Below are 18767 nucleotides of genomic sequence, written 5' to 3' on the forward strand. Positions count from 1 at the left end.
TGTGTTACAAAGGTTAGCCATCACTTTATCAACTAATTAGACGAAACGAGAACTGCGTGATGATATAAATAATAAATGCTCACTTGTCATCTGATAGCCACGGAATCCCCTTGTTGGGAAAAAAAAGGTCAGAAATCTAACTCTGAGTGTTAATCCAATGAAATCTGTATTAGAATGAATAGCTGCTGCTTAGTGTTTGAATCCGCAGTGAATTAAGGGCTAATATAAAATTATGAAAGATATTAATCATGACTTAAAATGACTGTGTGGAGTCTAAATAAATGAATTACTAGTAAAATTGCACATTTATGAAAATTTCAGGTTTTAAATAATTTATTGGGCTGAGGGTGGAAAATAATTAAGATGGAGGTTGTGAATAATCCACCATACTGAAATGATTCATGTCAAGACAATTTTTGCCTGTACTGTATGTGATCGTTCCATAGAGGGTTAATAGGGTTTTAAAGGCATTATTTTCTGTGAGTTTTTGATAAATAAATAAATAAATAATTTTTTATATTTTTAGGATTCTTTGATTCTTTTTTTCAAATCTTTGTAACATTATAAATAGCTTAACTGCCCCTTTTATACCAGTGTCATGCATGCTTACTGAATAAAAGTATTGATTAATTTTAAAAATAAATCTGTAGTTGGACTGCACAATTTAAATTTGACATGACTGGGGGGGGAAATAGTTATTTTTAAGAATTTTATTACACTGCTTTTTCCTATATGATCAAAAAAAATACAGTGATGATCAGACTTTCAAGCTCCAACAAACACCATAAAAGTATAGTCGATATAAGTCAGGCTATATTTCAATTCTTCAGAGGCCGTAATAGCTTTTTGCAAGGAACAGAAGGAAATTAATTGTTCTTGACTGAAAATCTAGCCATCTGCCATCACTCTCAAATCTCTCACACTTCTACAAGAAACACAGAAGTCATATGCCATCAGGATGAGTAAATGTTAACACATTTAGCTTGTCCCATCCCATTGAATTTTTCTCTGATATTTTATTGGCTGCTGTGAGTTAAATTTACATCTTGAAATATTGTTTTAAAGCTTGAGTATGAGTAGTACACTAGTTCGGTATGTTGTGACATATTTTTGGGGCCCTTTAGCCCACAGGTACATCCTACGATCTCATCCTTTTATTTTGCTTAGTATCAGCGCTTTAATATCAGAGCATCATCTTAAGTGTATTTGAAGCCATCACTGAGGTAGCATTTATCTCCCTGTGTTTCAATGCACCCCGATTGTTTTGTTTGATTCCAGGGGCCAGGAGACAGTAATGGCCCAATCTGTTTGAAGTTTGAGTCAGGCTGTGACACTTAAAGAGATTTATAGAGCTGAGAGATGCTGCTAGGCTTACAACTTCTGTCTCTGCTGCTGATGTAAACGCTGCTCTCATGTTAGGGCTCTGTGTGTTGGTGTATGTGTGTATATATTGTGTATATATTACATGCACTGTGGATGCCATGCTCAGTGTTTGCATTGTGCTCTTTAAGCACTGCGTTGACCTACTATGCTTGACAGTTTTTTATGTCTCTTTTACGAGAATTTTGTCATTAGCAAATACATTCTGTATGTATGAATGGTATGATATCAGTTTTACTTAGCATGATAAAATATCTTATATTAAGAATTTGTATATTATATTTGATATAATATGTATCGTATTAAAATATATGTCTTTATAGTCTATATAATATAAAAATAATTTATCTTCCTAAATATTTAAAGGTTAAATATTTTTTGAATGTTTCATATTTTTGTATTTGTTCATTATTGAATATTAAAATCTGAAACCTTTGAAAATTTTGAACAAAAGATTATTCTTGGTATGTCAGCATCCTGAAACTACAGAGCCCCTAAAGGGACATGGCGGTGGAAATAAATTGGGATGGGAGAAACGTCTCGGTTACGTATGTAACCCTCGTTCCCTGAGTAGGGAACGGAGACGTTACGTCGGATGACGACGAATGGGGTTTCGCTTAGAACACCTATCGACTTCGAGTATTACAAAACGAGCCAATGGCAAAGAAATGCCATGGGTCTGCGGAATTTGCATAGCGTATCTCCGCCTTACCTCGTGGGTATAAAAGGAGGACGCCGGCAACAGGCAGATATGTTTCTTCGCTGAGGAGCCAAGACTGAGCTCAGGCGATCCCCGCGGTACAGCGGAAAGTGGCAGGCAGACGTAACGTCTCCGTTCCCTACTCAGGGAACGAGGGTTACATACGTAACCGAGACGTTCCCTTTCGTTGTCACTCCGAGTTACGTCGGATGACGACGAATGGGGTTACCAGTCTAATCACGCCACCTTCTCAGCTGTCTTCCAGTGCCCTGCGTAAATCTGAGATCCCTGTCGTGAGACTGGCACGGACGAAGGACTCCTATTTAGCACAGGAATACCAAGGTACACTGGGGGCATATCCCAAAGTTTAGGGGAAATATGCAATTACTGCCAACCCAGAGGGGGGGGACTTAGAGAATACACATATGACCCGAAGGAGACATATGGAGAACACTGGGGTGTCCAGCCGCAGGTGGAATATTTCAACCCCAGGGGTGGCAAGGTGGCTTGCCAAGGGAAAGACACACGCTCAGAGAGGCTTACAGTGGAAATACACATGTGGGGGTCGCTCAGAGGAGGGACCATGCACACGGGAGGCACCTAGCCGACGCACAGGCAATAGACACTGGCGCCAACTTCAGGAGTGCTGGAGGAACTCAGGGCTTTTTGGGGAAGCTCACCTGAGGAGAATATCGCACGTATCCAGTCCGTGGAGTGGAATGGCGAGCAAGCGAAGACACCTGAGCGGGTCCAGTACTAGCTGGTTGAAGCGAGTACATGAGAGGACACTGGCTCCACTCGGAGATTGTAGAATCTGGCGAATGTGTTAGGTGTCGCCCAGCCTGCAGCTCTGCAGATGTCTGTTAGCGAGGCGCCATGCGCTAGAGCCCAAGAGGATGCCACACTCCGGGTGGAGTGGCCGGTCACACCAAGGGGGCACGGTCGACCTTGCTGCTGGTATGCCAAGGCAATGGCGTCCACTATCCAGTGAGACAGCCTTTGCTTGGAGAGAGCCTTTCCCTTCAGCTTCCCACCATAACAGACAAAGAGCTGGTCTGAAGTCCTGAAACACTGCGTCCTGTCTACATAGGCGCGGAGGGCGCGTACTGGACAGAGCAGTGCCAAGGCTGGATCTGCCTCCTCCGGGGGCAGCGCTTGCAGGTTCACCACCTGGTCCCGGAAGGGAGTGGTAGGAACCTTGGGCACATATCCAGGCCGGGGTCTCAGGATCACGTGAGAGTAAGCCGGCCCAAATTCCAGGCACGCTTCGTCAACGGAGAATGCATGCAAGTCCCCCACCCTCTTGATGGAGGCCAATGCAACCAGGAGCGCTGTCTTCATAGACAGGAACTTAAGCTCCACTGATTGCAAAGGCTCAAAGGGAGCACTCCGCAGGGCAGTTAGAACCACTGAGAGGTCCCAAGAGGGAACGAGAGGAGGACGAGGAGGATTCAGTCTCCTCGCACCTCTCAGGAACCTGATGATCAGGTCGTGCCTTCCAACAGACTTACCTTCGACTGGGTCATGGTGTGCGGCAATAGCGGCAACATAGACTTTCAGGGTGGAGGGAGACAGCCTTCGCTCCAGCCTATCTTGAAGGAAGGAAAGCACGACACTAATCGAACATCTCCGGGGGTCTTCTTGAAGAGAAGAGCACCAGTTGACGAAGAGGTTCCACTTCAACGCGTAGACGTGTCTCGTGGACGACGCTCTAGCGGAAGTGATGGTAGCCGCCACCGTAGGTGGAAGGGTACTCAAACCTGCTTCGACCCGTCCAGGAGCCACACGTGGAGGTTCCAAAGATCGGGACGAGGGTGCCATAGGGTGCCCCGTCCCTGAGAAAGGAGGTCCTTCCTCAGGGGAATCGGCCAGGGAGGTGCTGTCGCGAGGAGTACTAGTTCGGAGAACCAGGTCCGGGCGGGCCAGTATGGCGCGACCAGAATGACCTGCTCCTCGTCCTCCCTGACCTTGCGCAGGGTCTGCGCAAGAAGGCTCACTGGGGGAAACGCATATTTGCGGCCCCGCGGCCAGCTGTGCGCCAGTGCATCCGTGCCGAGCGTGCCCTCGGTCAGGGAATAGTACAGGGCGCAATGGGTCGAGTCGTGAGAGGCAAACAGATCTATCTGTGCGTCCCCGAACTGGTCCCAAATCAGCTGAACCGACTGGGGATGGAGTCGCCAATCTCCCGGGAGGGGCTGAAGCCGTGCGCTGCACAGTTCAGGGCTCCGGGGATGTAAATGGCATGAAGCGACCTCAGATGCTTCTGACTCCATATGAGGAGGTGGCGGGCGAGTTGCGACATACGGCGGGAGCGTAGACCACCTTGATGGTTGATGTACGCTACAGTGGCGGTATTGTCTGAGCGGACTAGTACGTGTTGGTTCTTGAGCACGGCCCGGAAGCGGCGCAAAGCAAGACGTACGGCCAGCAACTCGAGGCAATTGACATGCCAGAGGCGACGGGGTCCTGTCCAGGAGCCCGCGGCAGCACGTCCATTGCACATGGCACCCCAGCCCGTGGAGGAGGCATCTGTCGTTACAACAACATGCCGCGAAGCTCGTTCCAGGGGCACTCCGGCCCGTAGAAAACTGAGGTTCGACCACGGGGTGAAGGTCTGACGGCAGGTCGGAGTAACTGTTACTCGGAGGGTGCCGTGTTGCCATGCCCACCTCGGGACTCGGTCGCGAAGCCAAAGCTGAAGCGGTCTCATATGAAGCAATCCGAGCGGCGTTGCCGCGGCTGCAGAAGCCATATGCCCAGGAGCCTCTGAAAAAGTTTCAGTGGAACCGCACTCTTGCCCTCGAACTGTCTCAGGCAAGTCAGCAGTGACTGCGCGCGCGCTAGCTCGTAAGCTGCGCGGACATGGCGACCGAGTCGATATCCATACCGAGAAAAGAGATCCTCTGCACGGGGCAAAGTTTGCTCTTCTCCCAGTTGACCCGAAGGCCCAGACGAGCTAGGTGCCGAAGCACTAGGTCCCTGTGTTCGCAACCTGAACTCGAGAGTGAGCTATGACCAGCCAGTCGTCGATATAACTCAGGATGCGAACCCCGTGTTCCCGAAGGGGAACAAGGGCAGCCTCGACGACCTTCGTGAAGATGCGAGGAGACAGGGCTAGCCCGAAAGGGAAAACCGCGTACTGGATGCCTGCCCCTGAAAGAAAACCGAAGGAACGGTCTGTGTCAAGGAGAATAGAGACATGAAGTAGGCGTCCTTCAGGTCGATCGCTGCAAACCAATCCTAGGCCGTATGCATTCGAAAACGCGTTTGAGCATCTTGAACGGTATCCTGTGAAGGGAGCGGTTCAGCACGCGCAAGTCCAGGATTGGCCGTAACCCACCGGTTTTATTGGGGACAATGAAGTAGGGGCTGAGAAGCCGGCTGACCTCATCTCGGCTGGAGGGACAGTCTCGATTGCGCCCTTCGCCAGCAGGGTGGCAATCTCTGCTCTCCTGATGGGGGCATAGCCACCGACAAAAGTGGAGCGGACTCCCCAAGTGGGGAGGAGACCGTGCGAACTGAATCGCATAGCCGAGCCTGATGGTCCGCGCGACCCAGCGGGACAGACGGGGAAGCTCTAACCAGGCTCCCAGGAACTGAACCAGCGGGATCATGCGACCACAGGCGTCCCCCCGGAGGGGCAGCGAAGCGGAGTAACTGGCCCAGACGTGGACGGCATAGCGGCCCGATGTGGGGGCACAGTTAGCAACCGCGCCCTGGCAGAGGGGCCAGGGGAGGACCAGGCTGGTCGTCCCGCGGGGGCCTGCTCTGCCAGGGGTCTGGCGACAGAGGGGGACAGGGGCGAAGCGGTCCGTGGACGGCACACCATGTCAACCACCTCTGGGACAGAGGGGGACGAGGAGAGCACGGCTTGTGGGCGGCGCTCTGTGACGTCCGAGAACTCTGTGCTCAGAGACGGGAGAATCAGCTCTTTGGAGAATAAGGATTCTTCCCCGGCCCTCCCCGGGGAAAGGAGTGGTCCTGCTACCAACTCCTGGAAAGAACTGAGTCCCATCTCTGAGGAGCCCAACTCAAGAGCGCCGCTTAACCCGGCGTGTAGCGGGGTGCGGGGCTGGAGAGGACTGTGGCGTCCGACCGCGGCCTCCAGAGCCGACCCGGGTGAACGGGCGGGGTGGGAGCCGCGGGGGGGCGCCCTCGGCAGTGGGCAGACCGAGGGATCTGAGCGGACGGCGGGGCCGTCGGGACAGAATCAACCTCAGCCTGCTCCATCGCCGAGGTGCCCGTCTCACGAGCGCCGCTTAACCCGGCGTGTAGCGGGGGGCGGGGCTGGAGAGGGCTGTGGCGTCCGCCCGCGGCCCCCAGAGCCGGCCCGTGAACGGTCGGGGTGGGAGCCGCGGGAGGGCGCCTTCGGCGGTGGGCAGACGAGGGATCTGAGCGGACGGCGGGGCCGTCGGGACAGAATCAACCTCACTCTGCTCATGGGCGGCTGAGAGCTGTTGGGCAAGCCCTCAACCGCACCGCCGAAGAGGCCGACCTGGGATATGTGAATGTCGGACAGACGGGTCCGCGCGACATCCAGCACATCAGACAGGTTCAGCCACAGACTGGTGAGCATCACCTGACCCAGGGAGCGTACGGCCACTTTCGTCGCTCAGAGAGCAAGGTCAGTGGCGGCGCGCAGCTCAGTGAAGAGCCCTGGGTCAGTCCCGCCCTCGTGCAGGTCCATGAGCATCTGGGTCAGGTGGACCAGCAGAATGACCATGGCATGCAGTGAGGCGGCTGCCAGTCCCGTGGCGCTATAGGATCTCGCCACAAGCGTAGACGAAAAACTACAGGCCACGGGCGGGTGCTTAGGATTGCGCCGAGAAGAAGCACTCTGAGGACACATAGCATCGCAACAGAGCGTTCAGCCGGGGGAACCCCAGTGTACCCAAGGGCAGCGGCCCCATCGAGGGGAGGAAAGGCGGATGAGATCAGCGAGCGGTCCTAAGAAGACAAGGGGGTCTTCTAGGACTTCGAGATCTCATCATGCACGTCCGGGAAGAGAGGTATTGGGGTTTGCCACGGACGAGGGTCGGCGGCCTTACCCAAAACCAATCGTCCCAGGAAAGCATGGCCGTCATCTCCGGATCAGACTCAGGCACAGCCGTATGCACACCGGAAGGTGGCAGCTGTGACGAGCCCTCACTTCCAGAAGACTCAAGCCCACCTAGTGATGCTGCAACAGACATGGCATCTTCCTCTGTAGCTTCAACTGAAACACGCGGGCCACCAGAGGGTAGACTCGCGGGAATCAGCAGTTCACTAGCGGGCACCGTCATCGAAGAGGGGGGCTGGGGTCACGGACACATAGTCGGCGCCTTGTTCCAGACCGTAACCCTCAGGTCACCCTGGCCACCCGCCGAAGATCGGGGGGTGGATGAGGGGACTCTCACTCTTGCGAGTTCACCGAGTCTCGACCTATTTATGACGCGATGATCACGTTCCCTTGCGAGAACATGAGTCACCCACGAGCGCTGTTCAAGCATGATCAAACACACTAGACAGCGCTCGTGCCCATCAGAGTCCGATACCAGTCCGCTGCAACCAGAAATGCACGGGCGAGCCGTCTTTAAAAAGACGTGCCGCGTGCGAGCTCTTTTATGAGAGGAGAAAAAAAATTCCGCGATGTTGAAGCGCACAGGGAGACACACACACACTGGCAGATTACTGCACAGATCAGCAGGCACTGTGAGCTCGCTGCAGATCGCCGTCACACCAACACCGGAGAGAGAAGCTCGTCTCGTAGAGCGAAGTCAGAGATGACTGTGGAGTGAAGAAATGCTCTTGGCTCCGAAGCGAAAACATATCTGCCTGTTGCCGGCGTCCTCCTTTTATACCCACGAGGTAAGGCGGAGATACGCTATGCAAATTCCGCAGACCCATGGCATTTCTTTGCCATTGGCTCGTTTTGTAATACTCGAAGTCGATAGGTGTTCTAAGCGAAACCCCATTCGTCGTCATCCGACGTAACTCGGAGTGACAACGAAAGGGAACAAATATTTTTCAAATCTTTTGCATTCCCCCGAGAAACTTCCTTGCGTTCCCTCGCAAAGATATTTCTGTTGCCACGCAAAAACTGTTGTGAGCTCGGACAGACACTTCCTGTTTAATGTCCCGCTGGCAGTGTTTCAAACAGCTCAGTACCTTAACAATGGAGCGTTTCATAGCGTCTGAACGTGGACTCAAATATAAAGATATGTTGTCAGTGAGTGCTTAAGTTGGCAATATATTCACAGATTTGAACTTCCTGGATCAATATATTTGTGAGCTAAATGTTGTCAGAACACAAATGACACCTATTTATCATCATAGTAACATAGACAATGAGCTACAACCCAATTTTCTTCAAAAGGAGCTTTATAATATAAATTGGTCTCTAAGCAGGTGGCTGAGAGACAAATCTGAATAAGGGACCTCTGCGATTTGCTAAACGCAAAACCCTTTTGCGCATTTTATATTATGAAAAATATTCAAAAACTCCACTGTGACTCACTGTACTGTCACCAAATTCAGTTCCCACATCACTGCTCTCCTGCTGGTTATACTACAATATATAGTTTGAAAAAAATGTATAATTTTTATGATTATTAATTATGAAACAAAACCAATAACTTCACCGTTATTAGAAAAAATATGAAATAACTTTACACTGTTATGCAGTGTCCATTCGGACTTGTCTCTCAGCCGCCTGCTCATAAAGATCAATATTATACAGCTCGTTTTGAGGAAAATTTGGTTGTGGCTCTTTGTCTACGTTACTATGATTGTAAATAGGGGTCATTTGTGTTTTAACAACGTTTAGCTCACGAGTTATTGATCCGGGAAGTTTGAATCTGTGAATATATCGCCAACACTATCAAACACTATGAGTTCAAACACTATGAGTTTATCACATTAACTTTGCAAGTGTCCCGATACACTGGTCTTATTTAAAACAGTATTTCTATTTTTATAATTTAAACTTTTGTTTTTTTCTTGTATATTGAATTTTTAATTTCTGAAATGTCATTTTAGTTTGGATATTTTGCATTTAATGCAATACAATTGATACATTTTAATTGTGAATTATGTGTCCAAACACGTTTTGGGGTCACTGTATCGGCCCAATTCAAGGAACTGCACCTCAAGGTGAAAAATAATAAAGTTTTAGAAGATTTAAATCATTTTTAAGGATTTGGTCAGCAAAATGTCCCTTCATTTTCCCTTCGAACATTTCATTAATTTCCTAGACTTTGCGGCATCTGCCGTTAAAAAAAAAAAAAAAACTAAAAAAAAAAAAAACTATATAAAACTCCTAGACTTCTCGTATTGTTTTTTGTCTTCTGAAATTTACTGAAAATATATTTTTGCAGTTTGTTCAGCAGAACAATCCACAACACATTTAATACCAGTCCAACCCACTGAAGAGATGTATGTCTATCCCTCACACCCTCGCTTTAATTCCCATTAAAAATCGAAGATGGCGCTACTGTGAATAAGGTCTGTTGATGCAATTTAGAGAGTTAATTATATTTTCAATCTGTCAGCTTACCATGGACATTACTGTCTTCATCTTCATTCCTCATATAAACATAATTACACACACACCAAAAGACAAAGCCAGACAAGCTGCATTAAATTTCTTCTGTACTTTATAATCTGTTGAAGCTTAGTCAGTCCAGACAGCTATAAACTACTGCACAGGAGAAGTTAAATCTCAAAACTAATATATATACCATTTCTCTTCTCTCTCCTTTGCTTGTCATGCACTGCTAATACGGACATCTTCAAAGGCTCAGGTCAGTGCCTCATTCTGTGTTTCTCCCTGTGCATCTGTTAACCCCACTGCCCCCGCTAGCCTCTGTGGTCCCAGCCGTCCTCCGAATAAGAGGAGCGCTAGTGTATTTTGATCATGGGCTGACTGAGATTTGAATTAGTATGAAGTACATTTTCCTGTCGTCTCTGGCCCTTGGATTGACATTTGAGAAGGATCAGGGGACTTCATTATCCAGCCCAGAGTACCTACATCCTCCAAGAGGTTATAGGAACTGACCTGTGAGCAGCGTAGCTGGTTTATTTTTCTTAAAATATTACCTCCGCTTGAAAGCTAGGCAGTGAAAGTCGGCATGAAAGAGGAAAGAATCCTATATTTTTTGCTATTTAAAGAACAGATTGGAGCGTTTATTTGAATATGTTTAACTGACCACCGCCTTTGCATTGTAAAAGTTAGACGACAGGTTGGATGTTTATAGTAGCTTTATAGGAAAAGTGTAAGGCACGCTGTAAAACTGATTTTCCCTGTTAATTGCTTTTAAATAAAATCATTTGCTGCTCCTGATGAGTGTTGCTCCATTAATAGTTGTTTCTTAACGTGGCAATTTCTTTTCTTGATATTGTCATTTTTGTAGGACTTGATATTTGTCTATGTTAATGAAATTAGCCCTTTTTTTAATGCTTCAGTAGATTTATTGCCAATTTCATTCATCATCTTTTCACTCACTTCTCGCGTCTTGAGCATCGTCTTAACAATCAGTTTATTGTAATTGGAAATTCAATGACACTCATTAAAAGAGAGGAGAGGAAAGGAGGAGAGACGAGAGGAGACTAGAGGAGAGGACTGATGGGGCTTTTAGCAGCTGCAGGGCCAGATGGGATATTTTGAGAGGGTCCATGTATATCCCCTTCAGGAGGAAGCTATAATTGTACAGTCTCAGTTGTTCACTGTGTTTTCATAAGGCATTTTGTTACAGAGTTTGTTGGTTTTAGTGCCAAGTATTTTATAACTTCTGGACTCATTTGTAAATGAAATTATGTCTACTGAAGTTAAGTAGGATAACATGCATCACATGAAAAAGCCTGCTACAAGCCTCTCGCCAGTCATCAGCCATCATTACAAACTGAAGAAATGGGAGCATAATGAGAATAGACACATTTGACGCAAATGAAAACAATGCTGTGAGAGACTGAGGACAACATCATGTGGCATTCATTTGACGTATAATAACAGAAACAGAATAAGCAACAAGTGTAATGTTTGCCAGGCTTGATTTAGTTGGAAAGAAATCGACTGGATCATGAAAAGTGTGTATTTCGTGAGGCCAAACCTGAATCCAAGTTTATACTGGATTGGTGAGGACTATTCTCCTCCTTAAACAAACCTGATTTTTTGAGCATGGAGGTTAAAGGTCGAGCTACTGGACAGTTCCTCCAGGATTAATACAAATTCAACCAAATGGTGCGCTATTTGTGTGCCAAACAGTTTAAATAAAGGTGTTTTTAAAAAGAAAGAAAAGTTCTGATTTGAGGCAAGCTCATTTGTAATATGTAATATTACACGCATTAATCACTTGTCTAGTGTTTTTCCAACCTGTTAACTTTAAAACTGCATGAGAGAATTTTCAGAGGCTTTTTGTTAAGCGCAGCAGACAAAATGAAAGTTCATGGGCTAGAGGTTCATTGTTTGTATACATAATGCTGTATATAATGAGAATTAATCCTGATAGTCTTGTCGTCAGAATGCCTGATTTCACCAGAAGATTAAAGTACATTATTTTCATTTAATATTTCAAATGAATGCAATTACTGACAATACTAATTTAAGACAAAAATGGAGAATGATTATAGCAACTAAACTTACTGTCAGTAATACCAACTATATACAGTATATATATATATATATATATATATATATATATATATATATATATATATATATATATATATATATATATGATTATTGGTGGATTTAATGCAAATAAACACAAAAATGCAATTTTTGAGACAAGTCGTTTCAGTCAAAAGATAATTCCGTAACTATGAGCCCAAAAAAAAATGTGGGAAAAGAGTCTATTGAAATCCTGGTGGGGATTATTGGCAAACATTTTTTTTCCCAGCTTAGGTGATGTTGGAATAAGAAGTGGATAAAGTTATTACACGAAGACTATTGAACAGACTGTACTTCCATCCCTCACAGCTTTGTTGTTGTTTGCAACAGATTAAAGATGGCGTCTACTCTGACTAATGCCTACATGGAATCTAATAAATATAAAAAAGATTACAAGATTTCTTACATTTCTTTTTGAATATATTCCAGCTTTTCTGGTCCACTTTAACCACCTGGATGTGTGAGAACAATCATGCAAGCTTCAAAAATTTAAATGAATTTTGCTGCAATCATTTGATTATGTCTGTCTCTGTGTGTCTGTAGGTGTATGAGGCTGTACCCTGTCAAAGCGAGTGTGGTCAGTACGAGTGGGTAACAGACCCCTGGTCAGTCTGCACCATCAACACAGTGGACGAACTGCCAGCCTGTGGAGAGGGTGTCCAAAGCCGCAAGATCCGGTGAGCAAGGACACATTCTTTCAGAGTAAACCCCATCACAGATGCTTCTCTTAGGGGTCACGACCCATTCCGGTCTGCCACCCTTGTCCTCCACGTCCTCATTCTGTTGTGTTTTCTGTGTGACAGGTGTTTGAGGCGTGTTAGTGGGGATCCGGTTAGCAGTGTGAACGAGACCCTGTGTGACCAGGAAGAAATCCCTCCCCAAGCTCAGACCTGCGTCCTGCCATGCCCTGATGACTGTGTGATGTCCCAGTGGAGTCAATGGAGCACCTGTTTAATAGTAAGACGTCCTTTTTGTCTTGTGCTGTATCCTGAAGGCACAATTTTAAAATTCAGCAACATTGCTAGCTGACCCTGATGCAAAGACCAGCATACAGAGGCCCCAAAATGTATTTGTACACTTTTGGACTATTAAGCTAAGAGAGCGAAAAGCAGATAATTATTTTCATGTTATGGCTGATAATAAATAGCATATATTTACACTACCGTTCAAAAGTTTGAGGTTGGTAAGACTTCTTAATGTTTTTTAAAGTTTCTTATGCTCACCAAGACCACATTTATTTGATAAAGAATACAGTAAAATCAGTAATATTGTGGAATATTAGCCGCTTTTCCACCGTCTGGCCAAACCTTTCTCATTGCTTAACTGTTCCATCGTGCGCTGATCCGGCCCAGCCATTAGGGATATGGTTTAATTAATTTTCATTTTAATTTTCACTACACGCATTCGGATGCACGAATTCCGGGCCGAGAGCTGTTTGTAATCGTGCCGTTCCGTACCAGTTTCCTCAAGTGGAAATATAACCATAACTGTTCCTTGCCATTCTTAGAACCGTTCTGCCCGACTGTGGAAAAGCAGCTTTTGTTACGATAAAATAAGTAAGAAACATTCCTTATTATTATCAGTGTTGAAACCAGTTGTGCTGATTGATATTTTTGTGGAAACTGTAAAAAAAAAAAAAAAATCAGGATTCTTTTATGAAAAGAAAGTTTTAAAAAAAATGCATTTATTTGAAATGTAAATCTTTTGTAACTATGTTAGTCTTTATGGTCACATTTGATCATTTTAATACATCCTTACTGAATACAAGTATTAATTACTATTAATACACATTTAATTAATCAGAGTTTGGCAGAAGCATCTTTATTAATAGCAAAACTGTACGTTTAACTGCTTCAAGAACAGTCACTACATCACTACTGAGAAATGTCATAACCTTTCAGCTGTGAAACTATTTTACTGATAAAGTCGTGGGGCAGCGCTGACAAGAAGTTTATGTGTGCTTTTGTGTTTCCATGTGTGGGAGTTTGTGTCTGTACAATATGTGTATGGGAGAGAGAGAGGGAGAAACAGAATGCTTTTAAAATGTAATTTCATGGGGAAAATGTGGAAATAGTTTGTCATTTTTGTCCTATTGTTTTTTATATATATTTGCTTGGTCAGTGTCATTGTGAGTTTTGGTTCATTTGCTGTTGTAGGCTGTTAGGACCTTGTAACTGAAATCGTTTGGCCAAGTGATATTGAACTGTAATGCGGTCGAGACCTGCCTGGAACTACTTTAGTTGTGCATTTACTGAAAAATAATTGCACACCTTAGAGCATTCGTCAACCAATCTGAATCGGTGTATTTAACAGTCCGGGAGTATAACTGTTAATAAAATATATCAACCAGTACTGTACATCTCCATTATCAGACCAAACTCGTATCAATATAATGTATGCATCTCTAGTACTAAAGTGTATTTTATGCATTAAGTCAGTTATCCTTAAGTTCACACATGTATCCCAGCAGATTAACACTTTAACTATGGTCATGTTCCACTAACATTTGGCCAGCATAATCTAGCATAGAGATTCATACTGCTCTAAGCTGTTTTTAGAAAGATTGCTGTGTTGTCGTTTTGTAGGTGAAAATTATGCACTGGTGTTTATGAGCTCAAAAAAATATGCCTCTTGAGAGATCATTTCTGTTTGTGAATTAAGAACAGAAACGTTTTACAGTATATTTTTGCAAGATTCTTTTCTCAGCCCGGGCCATGACATAAGACAGTGTCAAGATGTTTTGCATCCATTTGAATATTTCAAATTAATGCTGCCTCGCAAGTCAAATCTTCATACAGTTCTCCAGAGTTCCTGCGGCGAAAAATCATACGGTGAATATGGAGACAAGTGAAATCAGTATGCAGATGAACCTCCAGTAGTAATGAAGCATTTGTTATTCTAATTAATGTTGTGCATAAAAAGTTACCCTAGATACAATTTGTCATCGGGCCACTGACTCACTGATGTGCAAACAGCTCTACAATTCGCACTCAACAAATCAGAAACAAACTGGATGAGTTATCCTGGCTCGGCCCAACCTACACAAGACTGCCAAGCCATTTCAGTATAATTTGGTCTCTACGCTAATCACATTAGATCGCAATTCTACCTTGTACGGTCTCAGTTCCAAGCAATGTTTGTTCTCTTCGCTTTGTCAAAGCTCTCAGGCAGCATGGCGAACATGTCAAACACCAATGTTCGGTGATTGAGCTCGTTTAATTGGTTTCAGTTTTACATAATTATGAATGTTCCCAAAAAACCTAGGTGCACAGTTATATGGCACGAGCTGAATAGAGCTCATACTGATAATCTCCCTCCCCAATAGTGAGATACATGGACGTGGCCAGCTAGCCGTTTAAAGGGTCTCATTAGCGTCTGACAGTGATGGAGATTTAGATTAGTTGCTGCCTGCAGCCTAACAGCTTCTAACAGTGCACTTAGCATTGCAAGACCATGTGGCTGCCTGACTGCTGTGGTTTTTTTGTTTTGTTTTCACAATGCAGCCAGTGGGACACAGCCGAGCATTAACTTGTCCATGTATATGCATTTTAAAATAGTGTGCTTGGTGTCAAAGCCCCCATTGAAATTTAACTGTATTTATTTGTAGCCATGTGACGAAAGCACAGTGCGGATGAGGACGAGACACATGCTGCGCCCCCCGGTGGCCGACAGAGTGTGTCCAGACAGTAACCAGACAGAGCCCTGCAACCTCAACAGCACCTGCTTCGATTATCACTACAATGTCTCCAGTGGGTTTCTCTCATTCTGTTTGACACAACACTGAATATGACATTTGCATCTAATGACTGTTGCATGACAGGTTCACTTCAACAGCAACCTTTTTCACTCAAAGGCTGTATAACACAAGAAATGTCCAGTATTTTTGCTGTAATTATGACAAAGCTGCTGGTTTTTAGACATTTTTTAATAACAGAAAATAGAGATCATACATATTAGCCATTAATGTGCCAAAACCGTAAAATAGTTATGAATTGCCATGAGAGTGTTTTGAATAATAGTACATTGCGAAATTAACATGAACCTTAAATGAATAATTGCTTTTTTTGTATATTGTTAGTTCATGACACCTGACTAATGTCACTAATGACAAATTTAACCTTGTTTAAATGTTTTATCAATGTTTATTTTATTTTTTCACATTGGATATTGAACCCAAGATTCTCAGCATGGACTTTTAGATCACACTGTATGTCTATTGACAAAAGTGGCAAAAGGGACAAAGAGAAGTTACAAGGACAGCTTCCCTAAGACAATCTGATAAAGTGCCTTTATCAAGAACAAAATGACTGCTCAAGGATCTGTCCTTGCAAGTTTCTAACCCGCAATCTTTTGGGCTTCAGTCCAGATCTTTAACCAGCAGCCTACACAAGCCATAGAAGGAAACCTTCCAGTTGAGTACTGGGAGATACTATCCACTGTAGTACTAATGGGAACATGACTACATTTTCCCTCACATTGCAGGTTCTTAGTAGATATGATGTCTAGAGTGAGTTTCCAGTTCAAGTAAGATTAGGGCTCGTACTCTTCCTCTCTCCTTTATGTTGCTCTCTCGTGAGAATTTGAACTTCTGAACTGATGTAAATCCACTGCTTTAGATTGTCTGGTCGCCTGCAGCCACTCCACGCCATCCATATTGATCTTACCAGGGCATCTGCACATGTGAAGGATCATCCTATAAAGCAGATAGATACAAATTCTCCTGATAGATCCTAATGAAGGAAATGGGCATGGAGATATGAATGAGATTATAAGCGCTTTCTTGCACAGAGACCATGAAATCGCTGATCATATCAATACTGATACTGCTCCTTGAAGCCATTCGACTGATTTAGACAGATTAGCATCATAAAGACGGCCTAACTTCTGCCTTCAGATCACAGTGTGTCCCACTACTCTACTTTGCCGTTTCATTGACATTAGGTTAATCACAATTTGCATATGTCTACGAAAACTACACTATCATTCAAAAGTTGGTAAGATTGGGGTTGGTAAGATTTTTTTTAACTTCTCTTAAGTCTCTTATGCTCCCCAAGGCTGCATTTATTTGATAAAAAATAAAGTGTTATTATGAATTATTACAGTTTAATTACAGAATTATTACTTTTTTATTTTACATTTTATTTATTCCGAATTTAGAATCATTTCTCCAGTCTCCAGTCACATGATCCTTCAGAAATCATTCTAAAATGATGATTTGGTGCTCAAGAAACATTCTTATTGACATCAAAGCTAAATATTTGTATGTAACCCGTGATCATTTTTTCATGATTCTTTGATGAATAGAAAGTCTTATTTGAAATAGAAATACTTTGTAACATTATCAATGTTAATGTTAAATAAGAAAATACTGACCACAAACTTTTGAATAGTAGAGTACATATAACTCCACATTGAGATCCACATTTAAATATGGAGTGAGTCATTATGACAGTATTACAAAATCCTACAAAATTATAGAATCGCGTCTTGATATAGCATCAGACAACACGAGGGGTTGTGAACATTATCAAAATGTGTGTGTTTGAATGTTCTTTGATGAAACGCACTACTTCTGATGTTGCATATAATGTAGAATGGATAAGTATGCAGTATGCAGACTGTTATTCAGCCATGAATAGACATTCATAGGAATTGAAATGCTGTGTACAGAAATGTAAAATTAGATTGACGCTTTGGTCTGACATTTCCTGTATGTGTGTGTGCTTTTGTACCCTTTGGTTACGGGTCAGGCTGGAGCACCTGTCAGCTGAGCGAACATGCCATCTGCGGCCAGGGCACGAGGACACGACTCTTAGATTGTGTCCGCAGTGATGGCAAAGTGGTGGATTTGAGTGTGTGCGAGGAGGTAACCTTCATTTCCTGCCACTACTTTCAGAACAAGTGTTCTCTGAGGGGGGATTAAGCACTGTGGGATTGTATTATGTCCTTCAACTGCATGCACTGCAAATCAGCCATGACTGTCCATTAACTCCCTACTGTATTGCTCCATATCCAGAAAATGATTCTTTCATTGAAGTCTTTTACAGTAATAGCCCCTCATTGGCTCACAGTTGGTTCATCAGACAGAGATTGTGTGTGGTGAGGGGACATGGGGTTAATGCCTGTCCTGCTGTTTTAGCTGGGCCTGTCTCAGCCGTGGAGACTGGCGATGAACTGTGTGGTGGACTGTCCCTTTAACTGCATCCTTTCTGACTGGGCGCCCTGGACGGAGTGCTCACACACCTGTGGCAGTAAAGGTGAGTCACAGCATGTAATTATAGATTAGAAGAAGCCCATTGCTCAATGAGTACACTGTGCCATAAAGCAGGGGTTTGCATACGTTTTGATGTCAGGAGCCCCCAAATATAATGATCCCCTTACGACGGAATTATGATCCAATTTTTAAAATATAAAAGCTGCTAGATAATATAATGCATAAAAAAAAAAAATTGTGTGAAAAAATAGTGATATTATAAAGACAGCATGTTGTTGGCTTTTATATTAGAATTTGTACTCACAAAAAAATGCTTTTGATTAAATAATACATGTAATAAAAGTGAATAAACCTGATTCAATTTAAATGTGCACTACAGTTCAAAAGTTTGGGGTCAGCAATTTAATCTTTTCAAGAAATTGACAATTTTATTCAGCAATGATGCTTTAAATTGATGAAAAATTTAAGTCAGTTTCAAAATGTTCTATAACAAATAAACTCTGTACTTTTGTACTTTCTGTTCATCAAAGAATCCTGAAAAACATGATCGCGGAATCCACAATTCATTATCATTTTAAACTTTTTTTTCACTGTGAAAATACATCATAAACACATAATAAAAAAGACTGGTGTAATAGTTGCTGAAAATTCAGCTTTGCCAACAAAAGGAAAAAAAAACTATTTTTTAAATGCCCCTATTATACTTTTTTGAATATTACCTTTAATGCTGTGTATAATATAGCTGTAAATTGTGAATGTAATAGGTCTGCAAAGTTTTAAAGATTAAAGTGCACGACAAATAAAGTTATTGTCTCCTAAAAGAAATA

The 18767-nt window shown here is 43.8% G+C and overlaps 1 protein-coding gene across 3 annotated transcripts in view; it reads left to right on the forward strand.

Annotated features, from left to right (window-relative positions):
* The window catches only part of thsd7ba (thrombospondin, type I, domain containing 7Ba), a 300618-nt gene that overhangs the window by 254378 nt on the left and 27473 nt on the right, over positions 1-18767 (forward strand). For all 3 annotated transcript variants that reach the window (XM_077216170.1, XM_077216171.1, XM_077216172.1), the window contains 5 exons: positions 12270-12403; positions 12530-12683; positions 15334-15475; positions 17477-17592; positions 17866-17983. In XM_077216170.1, coding sequence (XP_077072285.1) covers positions 12270-12403; positions 12530-12683; positions 15334-15475; positions 17477-17592; positions 17866-17983 — 664 coding nt within the window. The remainder of the gene's footprint in view (positions 1-12269; positions 12404-12529; positions 12684-15333; positions 15476-17476; positions 17593-17865; positions 17984-18767) is intronic.

This window comes from Siphateles boraxobius, unplaced genomic scaffold, assembly GCF_051911475.1.
Source record: "Siphateles boraxobius isolate OS27281-9 unplaced genomic scaffold, OSU_SipBor_1 7, whole genome shotgun sequence".
In the NCBI taxonomy this organism is placed as follows: domain Eukaryota; kingdom Metazoa; phylum Chordata; class Actinopteri; order Cypriniformes; family Leuciscidae; genus Siphateles; species Siphateles boraxobius.